The 26033-nt window shown below is 40.0% G+C and overlaps 1 protein-coding gene across 3 annotated transcripts in view; it reads right to left on the reverse strand.

Moving 5' to 3' along the window:
* BICC1 (BicC family RNA binding protein 1) overlaps positions 1 to 26033 on the reverse strand; it is a 265955-nt gene that overhangs the window by 90112 nt on the left and 149810 nt on the right. For all 3 annotated transcript variants that reach the window (XM_036026936.1, XM_028514016.2, XM_036026937.1), the window contains exon 3: positions 24086 to 24155. In XM_036026936.1, coding sequence (XP_035882829.1) covers positions 24086 to 24155 — 70 coding nt within the window. The remainder of the gene's footprint in view (positions 1 to 24085; positions 24156 to 26033) is intronic.

Here is a 26033-nt window from a genome sequence, read left to right on the forward strand (position 1 = left end):
AAATGACACACTAGATCAAATGGATTTAATTTATATCTTGAGAGTATGTCACCACAAAGCAACAGAATATACATACTTTTCAAGTGCACAAGGATGGTTTTCTAGGATAGATCATATGTTAGAACACAAAACAAGTCTCAATAAATTTAAGAAGACTGAAATCATATCAAGCATCTTCTCTGACCACAATGCTATGAAACTAGAAATCAATCACAAAAAGAGCACCAGAAAGCACAGGAAGACATGGAAACTAAATAACATGTTATTAAACAATAAATGGGTCAACAACAAAATCAAAGAAGAAATTTAAAAATACCATGAAACAAATTAAAATGAGGACACACCAATTTAAAATCTGTGGAACACTGGAAAAGCAGTCCTAAGAGGGACATTCATAGCATTACAGGCCTATCTCAAAAAAAAAAAAAAAAAAAAGAAAGAAAGAAAGAAAGAAAAGAAAAAGCTCAAATGAACAATCTAACTTTACACTTAAAGAAACTTGAAAAAGAACAACCAACAATGCCCAAAATGAGTATAAGAAAGGAAATAATAAAGATCAGAGCAGAAATAAACAAAATAGAATCTAAAAAGATGATACAAAGATTAAATAAAACCAAGAGCTGGTTCTTTAAAAAGATAAACAAGATTGACAAAACTTTAACCAGACTCATCAAGAAAAAAAGGGAAAGGATCCAAATAAATAAAATCTAGAAATGGAAGGGAAGAAATAACAACTGACACCAAAGAAACACAAAAGATTGTAAGAAAATATTATGAACAACTATATGTCAACAAACTAGACAAGCTGAGAAGGATAAATTCCTAGAAACATACAATCTTTTAAAACTGAATCAGAAACAATGAGAGAATCTGAATAGACAGATACCACCTAGTGAAATTGAAGCAATAATCATAAAACTTGCACCAAACAAAAGCCCTGGACCAGACAGATGGCTTTACAGGTGAACTTTACCAAAAATTCCAAGAACTAACACCTCTACTTCTCAAACTATTTCATAAAATTTAAGAGGAGGGAAGGCTCCCAAACTCATTTTATGAGGCCAGCATTTTCCTAATTCCAAAACCAGATAAAGACACTTCAAAGAAAGAAAATTATAGGCCAATATCCCTGATGAGCATAGATGCTAAAATCCTCAACAAAATATTAGTAAACTGAATACAGCAATGCATCAAAAAGATCATACAGCATGATCAAGTGGGATTTATTCCAGGAATGCAAGGTTGGTACAACATTCACAAATCAATAAATGTGATTCACCACATAAAACAAAATGAAGGATAAAAACCACATGGTCATATCAATAACTGCAGAAAAAGCATTTGATAAAAATCCAGCATCCATTTATAATTTAAAAAGTTGAAGTAGAGGAAACATACCTAAACATAATAAAGGCCATATATGACAAACCCACTGCCAGCCTCATACTTAATGGGCAAAAACTACAAGTGATCTTATTACTGGGAACAAGACAAGGATGTCTGCTTTTACCTCTTTTATTCAACACAGTAGTGGAAGTCCTAGCCACAGCAATCAGATAAGATGAAGATATAAAAGGCATCCAAACTGGAAAAGAAGTAAAACTGTCATTATTTGCAAATAACATGATACTGCACATCAAGAACCCAAAGATTCCACCAAGAAACTACTAGAACTGATTAATTCAGCAAAATAGTAGGATACAAAATTAATATCCAGAAATCAGTTGCATTTTTATATGTCAATAAGGAACTAACAGAAAGGGAAATTAAGAAAGCAATCCCATTCACAATTGTGTCAAAAAGAATAAAATACCTAGGAATAAACCTAATCAAGAAAGTAAAAGACTTATACACAGAAAATTATAAGACACTGAAGAAAGTGAAGAAGATACAAATAAGGGGAAGCACATACATGTTCATGGACAGGAAGAATTAACATCATTAAAATGTTCATACTACCCAAAGCAATCCATAGATTCAGTGCAACTCCTATCAAGATCCCAATGATGTATTTCACAGAACTAGAACAAATATTTCAAAAATTTATATGTAACAACAAAAAGGCCCCGCATAGCAACAATGATCTTGAGAAAGAAGAATGAAGTTGGAGGAATCATACAACCTAACACCAAACCATAATGTAAGACCATAGTAATCAAATCAGCCCAGTACTGGCATAAAAACAGATACACAGATCAAAGGAACAGAATGAAGAACCCAGAAATAAATCCACACATTTATAGTCAATTAATATTTGACAGAGAAGCAAGCACATACAATGAGCTACAGAGTTTATTCAATAAATGATCTTGAGAAAACTGAACAAATATGTGTAGAAAAATGAACTAGATCACCTTCTTACACCAAACACAAGCATAAACTCAAAATGGATCAAAGACTTAAATGTTAAACCTGAAACCATAAAAATCCTAGAAGAAAATATAGGCAGCAAAATCTCAGACATTGTTTATAGTAATTTTTTATTGGATATATCTCTCCAGGAAAGAGAAACAAAACAGAAAATAAACAAATGGGACTACATCAAACTAAAAAGTTTTTTCACAGAAAAGGAAATAAACAAAATAAAAAGACAACACACAGAATGGGAGAATATATTCACTGATCTATCTGATAAAGGGTTAATCTCCAAAATTTATAAAGTACGTATAAAACTCAAAACCAAAAGAACCAAAAAACTCAATTGAAAAATAGGCAAAGGACCTGAATAGACACTTCTCCGAAGAGGACATACAGAGGGCCAATAGACATATGCAAAGATGCTCAACATCTCCAATCCTCAGAGAAATGCAAATTAAAACCACAATTAGATATCACTTCACAGCTGTCAGAATGGCCATCATCAATAAATCAACAAACAAGTGGTGGTGAGGATGCGGAGAAAGGGGAACCCTTTTGCACTGTTGGTGGGGATACAGATTGTTGCAGCCACTAAATGGAAATGCCTTTTGATCTAGCAATCCCACTTCTGGGAATATATCTGAAGAAACCCAAAACACTAATTTGAAAGAATGTAAGCACCCCTAAGTTCATTGTAGCATTATTTACAATCACCAATATAGGGAAGCAGCCCAAGTGTCCATCAACAGATGAGTGGATAAAACACCTATGGGGCATTTACACAAGGGAATACTACCTGGCCATAAAATAGAAGAAAATTTTACCATTTGTAAAATGGGACCATATGGATGGTCCTGGAGAATATTATGCTAAGTGAAATAAGCCAGTTAGAGAAAGACAAACACCATATGATTTCACTCACATGTAGAATCTAATGAACAAACTGAGCTAACAAGGAAAATGGGGACAGACTCATAGATGGAGAGCAGGATGACAACTAAGGGGGTGTGGGAGGTTAGTGGGTAGAGGGATTGAGCAAAAAGGAAAAAGGACTCATGGGCATGGACAGCAGTATGGTGATTGCTGTGTGGTGGGGGGTATAAGGGGATTAATGCTAGTGGGAAAAAGTACAATAAAGATTAAATAAAAAAGAAAATAGCTGTAAGAAGCAGATGTGTTAAAGTGGAATGAGAATGGAGACCCACCAGTGGGACTATTATAATATTATCGTCCAGGAGACAGGGAAGGCAGCCGACTAAGGCGTGGGAGAAGAAACTAGGGTGAGGCGGTGAGGAGTGGGGGTGGAGGCTGGACAGACTGGAGCAATGGTGGTGGCCACTGAGCGTGCTGTTGGGATGTCCCTTTAAGAAAGAACTTGTCGTACAGCTGCAGGAGGGTGTTTAGTGGACTGTCTCCAGCTGCAGCACCTTCAGAATTCACCTCTGCTCTTAAGCCTATGCCTCACTTTTCATGAGCAGCCCCCAGACTATAACTGGTCACAATGGCATATCAGGATTTTACAATTTATGTGCAAAATGGGATTTCTCTGGCAATATTTGCTTCAGAGCTGCTATTGGAGCAGTTGTAGCATTTGTCATACAGATAGCGTCATACAGTCAGAGGCTCTCCTGGCGCAACTTTGTCCCCTCAAGGCTCCCCCCTCCCACATTTCCTTTCACGGGTATCAGATGTAATCTGAATTGTGGGCCTCTGCCCTGCTGCTTTCACAGACGTTCCTGCAACAGATACAGTGGTGCTTAACGTGGCAGACTCAACGGTACTTTGTACCTGATGAAACTGTGGAGTGCAGGAGAGAAAGGAGGGTCACGAGTAACTCCTGGGATTCTGGCTTGAGCATCAGAAATAGGAACTCTGAAAGGGAAACAAACTTAGGGAGGGAGAACCATGAGTTCACTTTGGGTCAGGCCAAGAATAAAACATGCAGAAAAAGCCATTTTCATCTGGCAACCTAATGGGACAAAGAACATAGTTTCGGACCCAGATTGGAATTTTGTGAATTTCTTTCCAGCTTGACAATATTCACTGATGACCTTGAATATTTTGCTACACGACGACACACTCAATGAGGTAGCTGATGTGGTATGTGGACTTTAGATTCTAAAAGAAACAGTTCTAATACCAGCATCTATTAGTTGGAAAGTTTCTCGAAAGTGCCCCAAGTGATAGTCTCCCAGTCATCAATGAGGGCTGTAATCCCTCCCTGGCAGCATGGTTGTGATGGAGCTCAGAGAATGAAACACGGCAGGCACTTTAAAACATGTTTATTTTGTTTTTTTCCCCCAAGCTCAGTGAGCATATTTGTTGAGCACAAGTAATACTAACCCTTTCATTAGATGGCCATCGGTGCACACAGAAAGGCTTGATGAAAAGTATTCTAGGAGGCACTGTGTCCCATACACCTTGGCTGACATCAAACGGCTCTACCAGTGTGTGGCATGTCACGACTGAAGGGGCCCCCACTTACGCGACAGCTAATGCAGAGAGGGTGACTATGTCCAGTAGGGCAAAGCAGGAAGAAGCACCCACACCCACACCCTACCACAACTATGCCATCCAAATAGGGGACTACATGGTCCAAGTAGAAGGTGCTTCAGTCAGAAATAAAGAAAACAGCCAAGAAAGAACATAGTCCATCACATGGGAGATAAGTCCTATTTCAAAGGAAATGTCTCATGAATTTTTTTCTTCTTTATATTATAAAAGACAAAAAAGCAATTCTGCTTAAGAGTGGATATACCCTATCGTCATACCATATTTCACTGTCCACCTCTGTCAGAAAGGCCACTGTGATTTATTTCCTGGAGAACTAAAATTTCTATGGCAACTAGTGAGGGAATGAAAATTCATTCCATAAGCTCTGCTTGACTGACAGCTACAGAAACCAAATCCGCTTGCAGATGTGGCAGTGCACACAGCTGACTGTTTTTGCGCTCTCGCACTGCATACCCCCTCCCCCAAACACGGATTTAATATTTACACAAAGAAAACAATTTCTTGATATGCAAAAGGTCAAGTAATGCCTGAAGCCACTGCTGAAAACTTGGCAGCAAATTCCCTTGAAAAAGAAGTGTTCCCTATGAAAAATGGATCATTTGTCTCTTCACTGAGAATTTTAAAACTCACTTTTCTCAGCTAATATAAAGTTACCACTGATTTCCTGAAAATCCAAACACAATTTCGAAACCCCAAAATTATGATGACAAAGAAATATTTCTAACTCACTTCTGCATCAAGCTAAATGAAGAAAAATGTTCAGGATTCCCCAAATCATAATCGTTCCTGTTCATACAGTCCATGTATACAGTAAGCAGAGGCAAAGTATTTATTGAGTCCATGTGGACACTTGGAAATGTTAGCAATTGTGTTTAGAACAAAAATAAATTCAACGAGGTCAGCATTTCAGGAATTTATAGCCAAAGACCACAGTGAAAACATGCCAAAAATCTCATCCTAACCAAAAAGCATTTTTAAACTTTTCCGGAATGAACATTTGTATCATAATGATCATAAACTCTGAAGAGTTTAATTAACATTGGCACCTGGGTGGAAACAGGGACCTAAAGTCTCTGCCAAGCTGGTAAGTCACAAAGAGGCGGTGTTGGCTCCCGCACAGCTGCAGATGACCAGAGGTGGGGTGCCCAGTGAATATGCACTGCCCTGCTTACATGTGGAAAATCTTCCTCATGTCTGTCCAGACCCCTGTGCAGGTTAGCGACAACACTGAAAGACTGTTCCCATGGACAGTAGTGCAGCGTACAGTATCTTAGGCAGAGATCAATACAAATCCCCTAAGAGGTTGCTACCACGTGTCATCGTATTTTACAGATGAGGAATCTAGAAGTTTACAGCGAGCCCACCACCCACTGTTTCACAGCTTGTAAGCGGCTGAGCCAGGAGTTCAACAGATGCAGTTCTGGATGGAGACCCCATGCTCCTAAACATGACCCTGACCTCGAGTGAAAGATCTCTATAGTGGAAAAGAAAGGATTTCTAAGATAATCCAGGCCAGCCAGAAGCACATCCACGTTGCCAGGTGGACTGACCCTGTGTGAACTGCAGATGTCCACCAGCCATTTGACTTCCAGGAAGGTGGGTAAGCAGGTCACCAAGAGAACAGCACCCACAGCTCCTTCAGCAGCAAGCCACGGGAACAGGCTGGGCCCCCTGGCATCAGGGGTTGAGCATGTCTTGGGTGCTGAGGCTCTTCTAGGTGAGACCTGTTTCCTACCAACACCACTTCCGTAACATTAATCTCCACCAAAAGGTGTTTGGAATCTGTGCCTGGGATTATTATTCTAGTTTTAAGCCAGCATGCTCTTTGAGCATGACTCTAAGGATAGGGTATCGCAGTAGAGAAGAGGAATAATTTGTTGTAGAACAGAATCATACGAAATTGCACTGGCAGCAAGAGGTGTTAAGCTCATGAATTCACACATCAACTCATGGATCCAGGCATCAGTCACGCATGTTCCTAATCACCCATGTACACACAATATTTTGAACACCTACTACGCACTAGGCACTGCCTCAAAGGCTGGTGACTGGTTCACAAAGTCCTATTCTCAGTGATTCATAAAAATTAGAATTACAGGTGTTTAAAGAGTTTTGCTTATTTTTGCTACACCACAATTAACTACCTAATCTCCCTATACATTAACAATTTATTACTTAAACTGTTAACTGATAATATTCAAGTGTGCTGCCTTTAAAATAAATATAAAGGCAGTTTCTAAAGATTACATTTCAATACAAAAAAATGAATATAAATCATTTCAAAAAATTATATTTTTAATACAAAAGGGATCTACTCTTTAATAGAATTTTTACTCCTAAAGTATGAAAACCCTTTTTAAACTATCTAGTTAGAGACTTTGGACACATGAATTATACTTTCTCAAAAAGAAATAAATGTATAGAATAGAGTCCAAAAATAGCATTTTAGTCATGTATGCATTATTTTGCTACTATCCCATGGAACATTCCATTTTCTCAGTAAAATTCAACTGGGTTCTGTAACAAAAAGAGCAATGCTAGATTCTACCATCTTTTAAAGACAGACATTAACATTAGTGAGGTAGAGTTATAAATCTCTGCCAGACTCGCATCAGTGCTTGCTTTTTAATCAATTGCTTATATTTCTCAGTCGACCTCTCCACATTTCCTCAACCTCCACCCACACACACACTCTTCTCCTCCTGGACGCTGAACACTGCCAAGTACAGGGAGAAAAAAAGTTTCATTTTACACAACAAAAGTCTAAAGATTTGGCTTTCCCCAGGGTAAACTTGCTCTTTTGTACATAGATTAAAGCATATTTACCAACAGTTGAATTATTCAACCTTAAGAAGCAACTGTAGAACATACCATGGTAACAGATGTATATTTTTAAGGCGATGGCAAAAAAAGGTTGTGGGGGGGGGGCAATTCCAGTTGTTTCAAAAGGAAATGCAACCAGTTAATATCTTTTCAGTGTGAAAGTAATATAGGATGGACGGGGGCTGCACAGCCATCTCCTGCTTGTGCATATGACATAATAAAAATTTTAACTGCCAAAATCAGAAAGATTCAACTATTCAAGGTCTCCAGAAAGTGTTACCTGAGTGTACAATGTGGGGTCCAGGGTCCTGTTCTAGAAGCTCGAAGCACTGTGAAGATGGGCTGGCTACCCAGCCAGGACACCTACAAGGTGTGTAACTGCACAGGGGTGGGCAAAAGTGGGTTTATACTTGGGAGTCCACAAAACAGAGTTTGTTCTGGTATTATTATGTATTAATTATTGTATTATCTTCCATGGGAACAACTGTAAACCCGCCTTTGACCACCCCTGTAACAACCAACTGTGCTGAGGCTCTGCTGTTGCATTGCATGAGATGAGACACTAGGTCTCATGGACATGTATTTCAAAAGACTGGGATAGACTATCAAACACACAGAATCCAACACCTGACTTGATAGGTATTCATCATCATTGTTGTTATTATTGCTATTATTAAAACAGGCTAAAGGATTAAACCCACTTCGGATAGTGTAGTTTTATCTGGAAGAAAATAGACATGCTTATTGTCTGACCTCATTTTTATTTTTAACTCTTCCCACTCAAGGTTGCAAAGATTTTATTTTAATGGGAAGGGAAGAATTGGTCAAATTACTGAATTTTCAGTCTAATTAAACTTGTATTACACAAGAAAGAGATTCTGATCCCTTGTGGAGATGAGGTAGAAATTTTTCAACAATTAAATTTTATAAGTAAAATGGTACCTACAGTCTGTATCATGGTTGATCTTGGCATCCTCCAATTATGAGGGCAATTTTAATGCACTGAGAGTGCAACCATTCCCCACAAAGTTGTTAAGAAACATCAATCAAAACAATCATAAGTCTTCAAGAACTTGCTCCAGCTGTCCCCTAAAGACGTGTTTCTGGGAAACCGAGAGCCTACAGGACATCTGCTCGGACAATGACCCGTGTACGAGACAAGGCTCACAATCCAGGCTGCCCGACCAATCTGAGGTATGTCTAGGAAAGCACCTTGGATTAGATGAGGGTCTATAGATCCAGAGTCTGAAAGATTCGTGTGGATATGAAACGGCAAAACAAGCACACACACAAACCAGAACACATGCTATTGAATTCCAAAAGGAGCCATGTCTGCCTTCCGATATGATGTCCCACAGAACCAGTGGTGAACGTATTTCCACCTCGCTCCTTTCCCCTCGCAAAACCTGGCAAGGGAGCGAGAAAATAACTTTGCAAGCTGGGATGCACAGGAGATGATCCAAACTTCAAAGATACCCAAATGAGGACCAGACTCAAGAGAAGCACAGAGATAATTTGGTGTTTTAAAATGTTTTCTTTATTAGTTTGGGCGGAGCCTGGAGTAGGGGATTGCAGTGGGTGGGGGTTGCCAGGAAGCCAGGGTCTCAGACAGAAAACACAGGCTGAGCAAAATCTCTTGCTGCCCCACACATTAAGTCTTCCGCAAATGCAAGTCTTATATGGCTGATGTTAGCAAAAGGAAAGTTCAAAAGGAAAGGCTGTGTTCCTTGCCATTAAAGCATAGGCACAGCAGAGGAAATTAAGCCATACTTTAAATGAAATGACTGAATGAAAGTCTCTTAAAACCCACTCCCACCAAATTACTACAGAGGACTCTACATTCTCACTGAAAATGGGGAGTTGATGTGAGCAAGCTGTATGCCAAAGGGAGGTAAGGTACATCAGCCTACACCTGCATCAGCCAGCCAGCCAGACAGACAGCACAGGCAACAGGCACCCGAGACTTACCTGCCTTCATCTCCTGCACTTCATCCTCAGTAAGTGAGGCTGAGTCCCGCAATGAGTTAGCTGGAGGTGTGTTATGTGCCTCATCAGGGCAGGGGCAGCCATGGCTCTGACAGACGTGTTCTGGAGACCGCTAATCAGTAAGCCAAAGGCTACACTCCTGGACGTCCCCAAGAGACCCTGCTCTGCAGCACCCAATTCAAGGGATGCTGAAGGGACAAGGAATAATGAGCATAAACAGCCACTCAGGCAGTCAAAGGCCAAGGACAGAAGGAATGACTTGGAGGGTGGGGAACACTCCTGGTCACTTCAGGGAATCCTGTGTATAGCTTTGGGCTAGCACTGGTCACAACTTCGATGCAGAACCGAAAGGAGACCTGAATGTTCCCTGGGGTGACGTAGGCAGAGCAGCCACAGAGACAGTGAGACCAACTGGAACTAGTACTTAAGTGTTTGCATATTTACAAAATTACATAAATATACATATAGCTCTTTATCCAATCAATCTATTGAATTTGTATAAAAATATAACATTTCCCCCCTTGTAAGGAGCCATGAGATTATATAACAACTTCAGATTATGTAACTGAAAAGTTATGAAGTTCCTAGATTATGTAACATCTAAGAACCGTGGATGCATTTATTTTCTTTCAACCTATGATGTAATTCTCACTGGAAAACATGCATAAGTTATGAGGTGTTTGCACATGTAACATTTTAAAACTGGCCAGCAAGCGCACTGATCGGATATTACGTAAGTCATTCCTCCATACATGAAAGTCAATTACTAAAGGAGCATTAGTTTGGCTACTCAGCTTTAAAATCACATAGAATTTAGTAAACAAAGTCATATTGACACCAGCTGATTCCATCTCACTTGGTTTTAATTCATTAACAAGTTTCTCTTTGCTTATTTAAGGAATCCAATTCAATTTGCTAAACAATCCTCAAGATGCTAAGAATTACTAAACTGCGAAAACTAATTACATATCAGTAACTCAGAAACCAAGCCATACATTAGACCTCATCACAATCCAGACAATTCCACTTACAAGACTTGCCCTAACTTGTCGTTTCCTTCCATGATTACCAGAGCTACACTTAAACACCCTCTGCCCTACAAGGTCTCCAGGTTATCAGGACATCCAGTGCCCTGCCCTCTCTCTGGCCTCCCTGCTGGCTTCAGCGTTCCCTGTGCCATCACATCCCAAGGTTCACCATCTCACCACCCTCCCCACCCGCACCCTGCAATGCCGACTCCTCTGGCTTCCTACCATACCCACCTCACCACTCTCCACCATAGGTAGCCCCCCAAGTTCTCCGCTTCCGAGTGACCAAAGAACTGCAAAAGGCCTATAACTGTCTAAAGAAACCTGACTACAAATCCATACTTTGCAGTCTCAGCTGGATACTAATTTGGTTTGGAAAGATTTTAATTCATCTCTAGTGCATTTTCCATAAGCAACTGTTTTGAACTGTCTCCAGTTTCAAGTCTCCAAACCATCCCCTCTGTGGCCCCAAGAGCTGATGTCACCTCCAAATAAACTAAGGAGGAGGAAGTTTACACTCAATTTTATCCCCTTTGTCTTAAATCTATCATAATCCTTACTCTTCTCTCCTTTTCATGAAACTCAGGAAAATGTGTTCAAACCAGTTCAACAAACATTCACTGAGGACATACTATAAGCCAAGAATTCTACTGGGCAGGTGCCTGGCAGAATCAATGACCTAAGTTGTTAAACCCATGACCAAGCTTAGCAGAGTCTACTGAGGACTATAGAAACCAGAAATTAAAATAGGTTTTTCAGTAAAATGAGCAGAGCATCAATGGAAGGACTCAACAAGTGAGATTAAGAACCCAAGCCTAATTAACTCCAATCTGTTACCATACACTTAGCCCCCAAGGATAGCTCCATCCTAAACTCTGCTGTCCAATTTTCTCTAGATCAGTCTCTTCTCTACATTTTCCCAGCCTAGAAGTTCATTCAAGTGACTTTGCTTCTTATAAGAAAAAAAATGTAACAGTGAATGAAAGATAAACTCCTTTCACCTCAACCCACTGATGCGTCCAGCAACCAATCCATCACCATTTTCCCTCACAGACAGGTACCCATAAATATTAGTTGCTGCCTCTTTCTTGGTCATCGTATTCTAGGTTATATTGCTCTCTCAGAGATCATGAATACAGTCATTACTTAATTTTATTTTCCTGTGTGTGATGTTTTCTCTAAGAGAGGTGAATATTTTCTGATAAAAAATATGTTCCTTAAAAAATTCAAGTTTTATTGTTTTATTCCTTAATTATATGATTGATGAGAACATTATAAAGTGATAGCACATATAAACTCTCCCAAATTTATTAAATGGTGAAAAACATGTTTTATGCTCATTTCAACTAAATAATCTCTAATAGATTTAGAAAGAAAAAGAGAAACACTATTCCTTCCCTTCTAGAATGAAGTTCAAGACAGAACACAGGACTAAGCAAAGCCAGGGTTTCATGTCCTAAGGGAATGGAATGGACAGGACCACCCCTGTGTGGGCATCCTTTCAGTCAAGCGTCAGTTCCAAATGCTGCAGGACACAGGTATGATTGCTCGTGGAAACTGGATGCGTTCACTGCTTCCTTTAGTTATAAGCAATTTTCCTGCCATTTGTCTATAAAACTCCATCAAGTGCTCACTTTTAAAATATCTGGATGCTAACAGGATCATGAAGAAAAACAGAAAAAGGATGAAATTTGAATGCTTATTGCCATCAAGTAAATATTTCTGAGTCCCCACAGAGCACACTGAACAACTATATTATTAGTACTGGGAATATTTCTCCTAACTTGGCTCAAGTCACTACCTGTGACTTTCAGCAGAGTGCAAGTAAACAGAACCGATCCTATAGCTGGGTCCTTTCCGCTGTGGTGGGTCATCAGTGCTCCCTAACTGGGCAGGAATCACGTCACAGCTGCCCCGCGGCCTGGGGTTCCTAAACCACCCGGATGACACCCGGGTGAGGGAGCTCAGCGCTCCCAACCTGCTCCCCCGTGGACATTCTTTTTCCTGATCTGCTAAACTCATGGGTTCCCAGACCCTCTCTCACTTCTTGTGCTCCCTATAGCCCCTATTTTTCTTTTTGTTGACAACAACCTCATGTGTCTGGAAACTGCTTCAAGTGCCTGTGTTCCACTTGGGACCATTCTAGTACTTTTGCAGATGGTCTGGGGCATTTTTTTCTCAAAATGAGCCATGCACTCTAAATCATTTTGCCTTATTTCTTTACTGATATATAAATACACTTGAGATGACTGCAGTCTTTTTTTTTTTCCACTAAACAACAGAGTTGTTAATTAATGACTGGCAAAGAACGCCAAGTCCATTTTTCCACGGCATAATGATTACCCCAGTCATCCAGGATACCCATCTTCATCTGTTCCCCTCCCCCAGAAGACTGAGATAATGACCTGACTTGGGTTGGTTTGTTCCTGGAGATCATTCACTCTGTAGGTGATCCCAGGGAGCAGTTAGGAAGGAAGAAAAATATGCCTGAGGAGATGGGAAAGCCGTGAAGGGAGTGGTGTGGAGCAGCCATTACCGGGGCTCAATCCCCATGGTGTGCTATGAGGAGACATAACTAATGTGCCTTAGAGTCGTCCCACAGACAGAAGGGAAAACTGGATATTTGTTTTCTGACTCCAGTCCTTCCGTGGCTGAAGGCTGCCCCCGGAAGAGTTCACTGACCAGCACCTTCCTTCCCCACTCTCTTTAAACAAATTTTTAAAACTGGCATTGTTTTCAGTCAGGACTCGAATAGTTCAGAAGAGCAGGAGAGAAGTGTGAGCAACAGCCAAACAGAATATCTTTTAGGGGTTGGTAGTTCCTAGTGAGGAGCTTGAAAAGGTGGGTGGAAGTGGGGCACTCGGTATGGGGAAGGCGCAAAGCTGGGAAGGAGCGTTGTGTGCTGGAGGAAGAAAGGGAGGGAGCTGGAAGAGTTGGTGGCCGACAAGCTTAGCCAGGCAGGGCAGGTCAGTGAAGGCCATGACCTCGTGAGAACCTCAGCCATCCTGGAGACAGGAGAAAGCCTGGGGTAGGAGGCGGTCCCTGGACATAGTCGATAGCTGTTGTGGGAAGAGGTTAAAGACTGGAACATGGGTGTAGTAAGTCATGGTCGAAGACAGTGGGGTCAAGGAGCCTTCCTGGAAAGTGAGTCAGCAAAACGTGGCAGCTTGACAAAGCAAGCAGTCGGGTAGTTGGTTGCACTGGCAGGTGCTATTGTTAAGCTCTCGGCCCACCTCTGGGTTTACCTGTGCTGGACATTTCCCGTGCACACTGACAGCTGCCCACCTCAAGGCTGGTCACTGACCCTCTCTCCCGGGGTACTTTGTCCAGCACCGTGGGAGCTCACTCCTGTTGTGCAGAGCAGCCTAGAAGTGCTGACCAAACTGTTAAGTATCCAAGAGGCAGAGACTGAGATCAGCGCGTCTTTCTTAAGTTCCTCCAAATCTCACTATAGTGCCCAAAGACCACAGCAGTGTATCCTTAGTAAATAAAATGAGCTTCTTTAGTTTGCTGCAGCATGAGGGACAGTACATCAAAGGAACTGGGGCATCTTAAGCAAAAATTGAGAAAGGTTATTATAGAATTTGGGTGATTCCAAGGAGGTCTGCTAAGCAAGCAGAGACCACATTTGGATTGGAAGCTGTGTGGAAGTGGAGGAAAATCACTAAATGAGTATCTTAGCAAATTTAATCTAGAAGGCAGAGGATTACAGCTGAGTTGGAGCCGCCACTGGCAGAGCAGCAGCAATCACTCTCATCAATCACGAGAGGGACATGTAATCACGTTTGTGGCTGTAGAGTGTCCTTGCCTCACTGCCGCCTCTGACAGACTCAGGAGGAGTAGCCTTGTCTGAATATTTATATTCTGTGAGAGGGATTTATGTCCAATTAGGAACACTGCAGCCTAGCTGCCAGGGCCATTTTTCACCTTCTTCAAAGTTAATCAGAAGATACCAGAATGACTTAAGTCATTGTTGAATTAATCTCAGATTTATTCTAAACCTAAATGTAATGTAAACTTTAACTCATAATTTAGAACTCCACCTTCCTGGCACGCACCATCCTTACAGAAGGGAGTAAGGCATGCAGGTCTCTGACATGAGCCCATGAGCTCACAGTCCAGAAGGAAAGGCAAATGTCTAGGCTCATACAGCACAAGTGTGAAAAGTGCCAAAATGTATGTCTAAGGTACTGAGTCAGTGCAGGGAACAGAGCATTAAGTCCCATCTGCAGGGTGGGTGAGGCTTTCCAGGGAGACATGTCATTCGAGACAAATTTGGGAGGATGACTAGGAGCCGACCATTGGAAAAAGAAAGGTGGAGGATGCAGCAGACTCGTCTTGTGAGAGATGGCACAGGGGTCGGGGACAGAGCATAAGTCAACGTTGCTAAAACAAACTTCCCTCAACACTGACAATATTTTGCAATGGCATTTAACGATCATTCAAGCCTAGACTGTATAGACAGTACATGCTGCACGTGTGAAAAGCCAGTGTTACACAACTTGTTTATGATGTAAGGATCTATTAGGCACTGACCAAAGGAGAAAAATCGGACCCAAGATGATTAGATTAGAACATACTCATTTGATGGTGAAAGCCAAAGAAAGAGGGACATATTATTTCATCTGCGGTGGCTGGAAGTCCTGCTTGCTTTCCTGTCCCTCCCTTTCTGAATTCACACACACCTCCGTGGCAAGTGAAATCAATCAGGACTCCTTGTCACTGTGTTAGATTTGAGAAAGAGTGGACCGCACACACAAAAAGAGCTAAGGGTACTCCGAAGAGGAAGTAAATTACACCAAAGACTAAACATTCTTACTCATGGATCTCACCCTAGAAATGGAGACAGATTAGAAATGGAATCCAAGTCAATCTGAAATAATGTATTTCAGTGTCCTTCTCTTGAATATAAGGGGCTGGAAAAAATTCAGAAATATTTTCCAATAAAACACCAAACCAAAGCTCAATACATGAAAACAAAGCCAAACAACTTCCTGGGTCTTCTTTCTTTTACATAAAGAAAACTTAAAAATTTGATAATACTTGTATGATATTACAAGTATTTGTCTTGCCACACAAGCACACACACACACACATCCATACACATGTGTGCATATAAAACATCCATGCTACTCATATTGAAGATAAAATATTTATGCAGTTTACTTTGGAAATCCAGTATCCTGAAAGTTAATGCATAGTTTTCTTCATTCAAAATTAATACATTCTTACTATTTAAGGTCAATTCATTTTTTTCTAGTTTGAGGAAAAAATGATCCATATATTACTTGTGAATAAATATTAATGGTGAGAAGTGAGCCATTTGGACAGGTGGCTCAGTCGGTTAGAATTCATCCCATTGACCAAAAGGTTGAGAGTCCAGTCCAGGGTCAGGGCACATGCCTGCACTGTAGGTCTGGTCCCCAGTCAGGTTGCGGACAGGAGGCAACCGATCGATGTTTCGATGTTTCTCCCTCCTGCTTGCCCTCCCTCCCCCCCGGTAAAGTCAATGAACATGTTCTCAGGTGAGGAATTAAAGAAAAAAAGAAGAGAAGAATAGACAATTCACAGAATACTACAAAAAAAGTGTTCCATAAATTAAGATGAAAAATGCTCACTTTTCTATTAATTAAGGCAGTACATGAGACAATGTATTTTGCACTATTTAACTAACTGAGAAGGGAAAAGCACAGTGCTGGCAAAGGTGTGGGAAGAGCCATTCCCCTTCCAAAAGTCAGTCCCTGCTGCCAGCCGTTCAACAGTCATTTGAGAGGACAAGGTGGCAATACTAAATGTTACAGTTGCTCATTACCTGTCACCTAAAAATTCTACTTGCAAGCATTTATGTAACAGGAAAGCTTGTACAAGTAGACAAATGAATTTGAAATTCACTGTAGAAAAAACAGAACCCAATCCAATGTCCATCAAAACAGATTTGTCAAAATACGATACATCCATACCCTACATACATACAGTGGCATTTCATACAGCTACAAAAATAACAGCATCATTATTATTATTCATGTGTTTATATGGCAGATGTCTTCTCAGTTTTTTGAGTGGAAAAATCCAGTTGCAGAAATGGATGTGTATAGAATAAGCCCATTTTCAAAAAATAATAATACATAACTATTTGCATGGACCAAACAGCTAAAAACAAATCAATGCTATGTTCTCATTTTATTTTTATTTCAGGCAGGACTTATTCTGCTTTAGGAGTAATTTCTGGCAACAAGACGTAAAGAGAATGCAGCTCCTCCTTCCTGAAATCCCTCTGATATCTTTTGATAAAACAGTCTGTTAATACCAAGGTGTTAAGCCATAAACCATGCTTTAATGACACAAAAATGACATTGAAAGAAATGAGGATGCCACTTCAATTTAAGCTATTTTCTTTAATGAGAAAAGCCTCATTAAGGTCTGCCACTACAAAATGGCTTCACAAAAATAATGTAATTGCCACTGACAGACCTGACAGATGGCACTTAATTCTGTCCAGCAATGCCATGACAGGGCGGGAAAAAATCATTAAAAGGGCACACATGGTTTGGGAAACCATGAAAAGTTGGTGCCCATCACCAGAGCGAGACAGGAGTGCTCGGCACTATCATGGTGATCAGAGGCAGTCGTAATCCTCAGACACTGTCACAGGTGTCACAGGTGCCACAAGTCTACGGCCCGAAAAGAGTGGAAGACACAGGCAGCAGGAAGGGGAAGGGCAGCCGGGCTGCCCCGAGGCACTGAAGCCGCAGGTACAACTTAAACCACCGGTGAAGAATGAACAAGTAGCTGAAGCTGCTCAAATTATATAATTCAAAATCAATTCCAATGTCTTTTTAAATGTGTAGACCTGTCATCCTACCACATTTTGTCTTTTACTGAAAGTCAGTCAGTTCACCTATGTGTTACCAAGGGACACTGTTCCTTCAGGAGTCACTAACGTGCATAATCAGCCCTGTTTCCAAGGCTGCAAAAGGAAGCTGGTTACATGTGCACTGGGCTTCATGAAATGTTCTAGTAAGAACCCAGTGCCATGCAGACAACTGTCCCTGAAATCATGCCTGCTCCTCCAGCTCAGTGTTTCTCCACCTCACGCTACTAACACGGTACAGTGGATAATTCTTATCATGGGGGCTGTGCCGTGCATGCAGGGAGGATGTTTAGCATCATCCTGGCCTCTACCCACTCGATGGGCAGCAGCACCATCTCCCAGTTGTGACAACCAAAAATATCTCCAGATATTGCCGAACGTCCCCTGGGGAATAAAATCGGCCCAGGTTGAGAACCACCGTTCCAGATAACAGTAAATAAATACCAGTAAAACCACTAATGAGTCTCAGAAAAAAAGAGAGAGAGAAAAGGAAAGATATTGTAAAAAGTACAAAGAATGATAAAAATATATTTCAAAAAATTTTCAAAGACTAGATGCCCAGCAAGCTTCAACAATGTAAGCAGGTAGAATTGCCTTTGTTCTTGAAAACAAACATATCCCGAGTTTTCTTAAATTAACGTGTTGGTAAATCTACATTCTTTTGGTGATCATTCATCAATGTGCTGTGTGCACACTTACAGAGTTGAGGGAAATACCCTGATCTTTGAAATCAGGATTTGGGCTAACTCCACCACTTCAAACTCTCTGACCTTAAATGTATCACCTCTCCACATCAGTTATTAATGTGGATAATGGGGACGATAATGGTCATTTATTGGGTTATTGTGAGGATTAACAGAGATAACACAGGTTAACACACCTAGCCCAATGCCTATTATAAAGAAGGCAAATAAAATGTATTTCACCCTTTGTCTTCATGGCATTTAGCAGAGGAACAACTACAGACGGAAGGAACCCTGGGATAGCACCTTCTTCACCAAAGGCAAGAGATATAAAAGCATCTGCTCAGGAAGCGAGACAACTGAGGTGGGAAGAACTCTTCCAAGAAGAGGAAGAGTGGTCATAAAGGCAGGAAAGCTAAGGAACATCAACACCTGTTTCCAGTTACCTGCTGGGAACAAGGATAGTGTAATTTACTGTTTCATTCAACCTCCTTCCTTCCTCCCTCCCTTCCTTTCTTTACTTTACAAAATTTTTCATTGGTTCTTAAGAGACCTCACGCTGCTATTAAATTTTTACATTAAAGAGTAATTATTGATCATATTTCAAAAAATCATTAGTTAACAGATTTCACAGCAGCGAATGTCCTGTGTGAAGGTTATGATTCTAAACCTTTTTCCTGCATAAACCCTTAGTGGTTATATATTCCCATCCATAATTGTGGCTCCACTATAACCATGGTTGACTTGAGTAGAGGGATCAGACAATCTACACATATTTACTGCATGCCAACAATGTACTAGTTCCAGTGCATACAGTGATGAACAAAATGCATGTGCCTGTTACTCTTTGGGGAACTGACCACCCAGAACAGTGTTCTCTGACCTTTTTGACCTTGTCACCCACTTCACATCACGACCTGCTAATGTGTATGTTTGTATACATACACATAAGTAATGGCATATAGGACTGACAGTTTCATCATACTCTTACACTCTGATGTTTTCTTTTAATCCAGTTGTATTTTTTAAATGTTGGTTGCAATCACCTAAATTAATTTTTGATTCACTAATAGGTCATAATCCCCTATGTTAAAAGCCACAGCTAGTCCAATGTGAACGCCCAAAGTGTAAGGACCCTCAACAAAACATTTTCCCCTGAAAAAAATTAAGTGAACAGTCTACAGTTTTTCTCATGCAAAGATGTTCTATTCTGGTGAAATGCAACCAAAATTATTAAAACCTCATGGAATTTTGATGATTCTCTTGTTTATTCTTGGACAAAGAGAATGGCCAAACTTGGTGCCAAACCGCCTCCAAACCAGGATCCATCAAGCAATCCACTCAACACCTTTCATTCCTCCTGGTCCTGGGCACCCTACATCGTCAAATAAACACTTTCCGAGAACAGCTGTATCACTTAGTTAAGGTCTGCAGGACAACTCCTACACAGAACAAAAGACAATAAAGCTTCATTAATGCTGACCTCGTCTATTTGGAATTTGGCATAAAAAGTTTAAACAATTTTTACCCACATTTACATTTGCCAGTCTAAGAAGAAAAAGATTGATGAGCAAATTAAGAGCAAAAAGACAACAGTAAGAAAAACGTTCACTTGCCCTGGCCAGTGCGGCTCAGTTGGTTGGAGTGTTGCCTCATACACCAAGAGGTTATGGGTCTGCCTCCTGGTCAGGGCACATGACCAGTTGAGGGTTTGATCTCTGGTCAGGGTGCCTATAAGAGGCAACCAATTGATAATTTTCTCTCACATAGATGTATGTTTCTGTCTCTCTCTCTTTCCCCCAACCCCACCTCTCTAAAACCAATGAAAAATGCCTTTGGGTAAGGACAAAAAAAAAGAAGAAAAATGCTGACCTTATAATGCTGACCTTATTTATGAAAACAAACTCATCTAGAACTGTGGAGCACACCGCACAATCGTACAAGCTTAACAAGTTCTCACTACAACTTTCTTTCATTTATTTGTTAAAGAATGTCTGAAAGGACTTTTATTTGGCAAAACAGTCAAACTTGTTCAAAATGCTATTTGTGCTTCAATGAAACTGAATTTATTTTAAAATAGGCTGTGATTCACCATAGCATATTTAAAATTTTAATGAGTGTCTGAAGTTACTCTATGCTAGTAAGGTTTGCAGTATTTAACACTTTATAAATACCGGTCTGACAAGCACAAGCCCAGATTTTTCTATGTAATGCAGAATGTTCTAGTACTCTGACTCCAAGAGTTAGAAACAACTTTATTTACTTTTACTCAAAATAAATGTGTGTTATACAGAACAAATACCATGTATTGCTTTAGTTTTTTAATTATAACCTCCATTAAGTCAATCCTAGAGTTGCCTATTTGAGTGTCCATTACATCGAATCTTAATTTCTTAGTTTTTGGTGGCTCTCTCTTATGAAGGTTCCACCTTCCCATAATTTCAAACACTCAAGAAGTTTTTTAGAAATCTATATCCCCTGAGTTTATTTTAAAAAATCAATCATTTCCACAAAATGCCCTGCTTACTAAATGAAAATGTTGCTATTATGGTTTTCACAATATCCTGTATGATTGAGAGAGAATGGGACGAAGTGAGAGGGAAGCAGCGAGGGGGAAAGGAAGGGTGAGAAGGATGGTGAAGCAGGAAGGCGGGTGGAGAGAGGGGGGATAAACACCAGATGGTCTTTTACCCAAAGGTACATTCCCACAGGCACAGAACAATCAAGTTCTGACCATTCTAAACTCATCCACCTTAACTGACTGCAAAGACGACATAAACTAAAACCGAATGAATCGGTGGAAGTGCAGTTCTCTGAAAAGCAGCATGGACGCCATCCGGAAGTGAGTGCTAAAGGACTCTACCTACTTTTCCATAGTAGTCATCTTCTACTGTCTTTTAAGCACGTGGTCTCCTTAGTGACTAATTCTCACTGCAAAGTCAAATGGGGAGCTTTTTGTTTCCTAAACTCAGCCTAACCATTAAGAACTACCACAGGAACTTGTTAAATATGTGGCTCCCCAGGTCTACCCCAGACCTACAAACCTAAGCTCCAGAGAGGAATCTGAATTTTCTGATGGCAAATTCAGGCTGCTGGCCTTTTGCCTTTCTGCCAGGCAGCATCCTGGCAGCCCTTGAACCAAAGGAGCCATGTGGCTGCTCAAATACTGCTCTGATAAAAGATTGATGGCTTAAAAAATAAAGTCTGGACAAGTCTACTGGAAATTCACTTCAAAAGCATAGGCCTAAATTCCACTAAGGTAAAAAGAAAAGGGGGGCAGACTGTGGTAACAACTAGCCATGAAAAATGTTTGTCTAGGCTCCAATATTCAACCAATAAGCATCATAAATCTAGAAAGTAAAACACAACACAAACCCATGGGCACATTGTCTCTCTAAGCTCAATCTGGGGAGTATCTGTATATTCCAAATCTTCACATCACCATGGCATTGAAATTTAATAACCATCCAAAACATGGAATGAGTCCACAGATACATTTCTCTTCTTTGTTCTCTTGAATAATAAAAGTTCAGAAGGAATAAGGCTTAAAAGAAAGACCCACAACTCTTTCCTCTAGAACTTTCAGAGGTAGGTAGGCACATCAGATGAAAAGGCAAATAATTACTTTCCAAAATTCTTCTCGCCATTTTCATTTTGCTTTTTACTCAATATAAATTATAGTCAAATAAATTTCATCTCTGAATCTAACCATTTTAAAAATTATCCAGGAATATACATAACAGGGATGTCAGCCAAGAACTGACTCAGCAGCTGTGTGCTTAAGTAATATGAGCAACTCAAGTAAATTCTGAACAGTAAATTCCTCTGAGAAAAACTCTTGACTTTTTCTGTCTTCTCTGAGCTAAGTCCCTCTCTTTGGGCACATTCTGCTCATCATACAGTATTGTATACATTCATAGCCATTCATAAATTATCAAAAATAAAATATTCTCTATAGACTGAGGCCTGGAGAGATCAATCCTTAAGCACAATTCCAAAGGTTAACTTTAATCATGTGGAAACTATGTTAAATGCACTCAAATGTACTGCTAAAATATTCTTATTTTCAAAGCAAAATATATAATCAAAATATGGAATACAGTTGGCCATTCTGAATGGGTTAAGTGTGTCAATGACTGGAAACTAATCTAAAATGTTAACCTAACCTATTCATCTTCCTATTATCTAAAATCTCCAAACTTGTCATCACATTTTGAATAAAAAATTAAGCATAAATTTCAGTTTCCCATGAGAGTGGGGTGGGGGGACTATAGCATGGGTAACACAAGAGAATAAGCTGTGCAAAATTATCTGAAATTCTTTTAATGTTTGTATTTCCTGGGGGGTGTTTCTTTAGTCACCAGACAGATAACATTTTTACTGGATAGTAATAAAATTTACTATCTTAAATTCATTCTTTAAGTAAAAATAGCTAATAAAAAGAGGATCAAGTTTATGTTCAAGTTCTAATTTGTTCAAGTGCTATAGTTGGCCAGGGATTGTTAAGTGGTTGCAAACAACCAAACAAGTAGATAATAATGAGTTTCTTCTTCTTCATAATGAATAAACATGTCTCAACATACTGAAGATTAATTGAGACTATATCCCACAGCACTTGGCAAATGCAAGGCTTATACAAAGCAATGGAATTACACTTGAATATCCATCATATCTTCTATGACTGTCGAGCATACTGGATTCCCCTTCCTTGCCAAATGTGGAATACAGTTCCATATTTGATCACAAATAGTTCACAAAGAGATCACAAAAAGTTCTCATGATCACAAATAAGAAAGTAACAAGATCAAGTTTCTGTAGGAATTACGGCCCCACCGAAGTCCAGCTAACAACACTCAGAACAAGTGTAAAACAATTTATATTTCATATGATAAGTAACTATAATAAAATTAGATTAAAAGAGGGCAATCTGGACCAAAGTAAGAAAGGAAACTGAGAGATCTTGCAGCATTTCACATCAGTTAGCAATGAAAGTCATAGGAAGAAGGGGCAGCAAATGCGAAACTACACAACAACAAAAGCTAGACCACAAGGCCAAGGTTGTGCTTACAATCATTGTTTTTTGATTGTTCAATGGTGTTTTTTATTATCCCCTAATGACCACATGCATCTTTTAATGAAGTATGCACAACAGAGTTTACTGAGTCTATACTTTAAAAAGAAAAAATATCCATAAAAATACATGCTGGCAGGTCATTTGAAAATACTATGTAATCTTGAAAGAAAAACTAAGGGTGCCTAGACTTTCATTTCTGACCACCGTGCATTGGGTAGTGCCCTCTAGGAAAAAACAGAGCACAGGTAGGCATGGGAAATGCTCGGCCTAAGAGAGAAACCTAGTGAGTTTTTCATTGTCTGGAAGGAGAAGAGGAGATCGGCCAAGAAAGAAAATCTAAGGTTTGCATCACCCCGGAGGGAAGACAAACAGCGTGGTTCATAAACAAGGAAACTGAAGTGCACACACTGGGAGTTTTCACACTGCAAATGCGTGACTATGCGTGGAGAGTCGCCATGACTCGGGCCTATCACATGAGTGGGCATCCTTGAAATCATAAGTTCCTACGGTGTCTCCTTCAATAACATTTCTATCATAAGAAAATACTTAAAAATATTTTTTCTGTTGTTGGATAAAAGGCTGTACATTATTTTTAATTATGATCAACCTCCCCAAGTACTGCTATTTGACAAATATTTGGGGATAAACATGATAAAAAATAAGGGTTGATTTTTCCCCTAGCAAACGTGTAGTGCTTCCACAGTTTCTGTTATCAAAACCACCAATTTTTCCACCTCTCACAATTTACCTTTCTTTGATTTGGCTCCGATCTTCAGCTTTGATGGCCAAGCAATCTGTGTATTTGTTTCCTCCATGATCTGTAACAAAAATTACGAGAAATATTGATTCAATTAAGAATTTGTATTTACAGATAAGATTTTCTTTAAAAAAAGATGATTTGAAGTCTTTAGGCTCATGTTGATACAACAAAATGATCTCATTTTAAAACAATGTAAAAAAAATCTTGGAAAAAAAGAGATGCATTTTTATGTCTTTTATCTAATCAGAAATATTCAAGTATATTCTTTTATTCCCAGTTTTCCTCTCTGTGATGCCCCAGAATTGTAACATAGAGGCAACAAGACCAAAACGTGCATGAACAAGTAATTAACCCCACTTGATACCAGAACTGTCAGAGATGCTTGTGCTGAATAAAATTCCCCAAGACAACTGCCAATGGATTGCAACACACCAAACATAATCCTTATAATACAAAACTGCGTGGGTTAGGCCATACTAAATGAAGATTTTTTTTTTTGGAAAAAAGAGTAATAACTTGCTTTGAGCACATTTGTATTTCATTAAAATTGATGAAAAGCCTCTAAACATGACATCACAGCATGAGGCTACATCCCCATCATGCTTTGGTCCAAAAGGGCATTTTTGCCACAGTTCTTTCTCACTTGCAGCCAACACTGGCCTGGAGACTTGGGACCCAGACGTGCCGAAGCGCAAACACAAGTGAGGGAAGCAAGACTACAGAGCAGAGGAAGGAGACGATGCATAAGAATGAGTCACCAAAACATGTGCATCCTTTGCTCTTTACTTTTATCCCATGAAGTAGACTAATGTTTACTTTTCCACCATGAATACGGCATTCACTGAACTGAAAGAACAAACAACTAAACAAATTAAATAGGCAAAAGCAGCGACTACCATACATTAATCACTTAAATTTGAGTAGGGTAATGTTTACTTTTTAATATGGAGCTAGAGTTAACTACCATATATTTTGGACTCTAAGACTTACTTTTTTCCTCTCCCCCCACTCAAATTTGGGAGGAATAATGGTTGTTAATGCTGCTGTTGAGTTCTGTTTACATTTATATTGGTGAAATATTATGTTATTTATGTTATTAAATATTTTACCACATTTTTTGCTTCAATTTTTTCCCTATTTTCCTCCTCTAAAACCTAGGTGTGTCTTATGGTATGAAAAATACGGGTAAACAAACTAAAGGCGAAGATGACTAAACACACTAACAGTGCAATTAATAAAAAAGTGCTCCTCCCCCTCAGTATTGGTTAGGGACCGGGCAGGAGGCTAAGTGGTTAACAATGTTCACATGCATCGAACTTCACTTAACCCCCTTCGTCATGAACCAAGGGCTCTCAACAGCTGTTTTAGACTGGCAGCCCACAGGTGCCTTTTGTCTCTCCATCCCAAGGTGATTTGTTTTTAAACGTAAGCCAACATTTTTAAATCTGGGAATTTCTCCTACAAATCAGATCTCTGGCTCTCTGTAAATCTGGCAGATTTAGTCCCTGCAGCCCACATCCCAAATGGCCACCCTTGGCTAGCATGGAGAAACAGATGCCCTCTCTTGTCAGTCCCAGAAGGCTCTCTGCCACCCCCTTACCCCAGCCCCACCGGGTCTCTCACACGGAGGTCAGGGGCCACTTGCCATCATCATCATCATGCTTGTATTACCTCATCTACCATTTATCACAGTGTTCGCACTGCTGTTTTTCTTAGAGAAATATTTCTCTACATGTGTGCCTCTATTACAAACTGAAAAACAAAGGGAGGGCACCAAGTCAAGGCACTGGCCTGGCTCTGAAGGTCAGTGTGCTTGTTTCCCCGTCCCCACAGGACCTGGCCCCTGCCCCTTCTCCTCTGTTCACTGTCTCTGTTCATGGGTTCAGTTGTCTTCACCATTAAATTGTTAACTCTAAATCCATACCTAAGAATGGAA

Source organism: Phyllostomus discolor, chromosome 5, assembly GCF_004126475.2.
Source record: "Phyllostomus discolor isolate MPI-MPIP mPhyDis1 chromosome 5, mPhyDis1.pri.v3, whole genome shotgun sequence".
NCBI classification, from domain to species: domain Eukaryota; kingdom Metazoa; phylum Chordata; class Mammalia; order Chiroptera; family Phyllostomidae; genus Phyllostomus; species Phyllostomus discolor.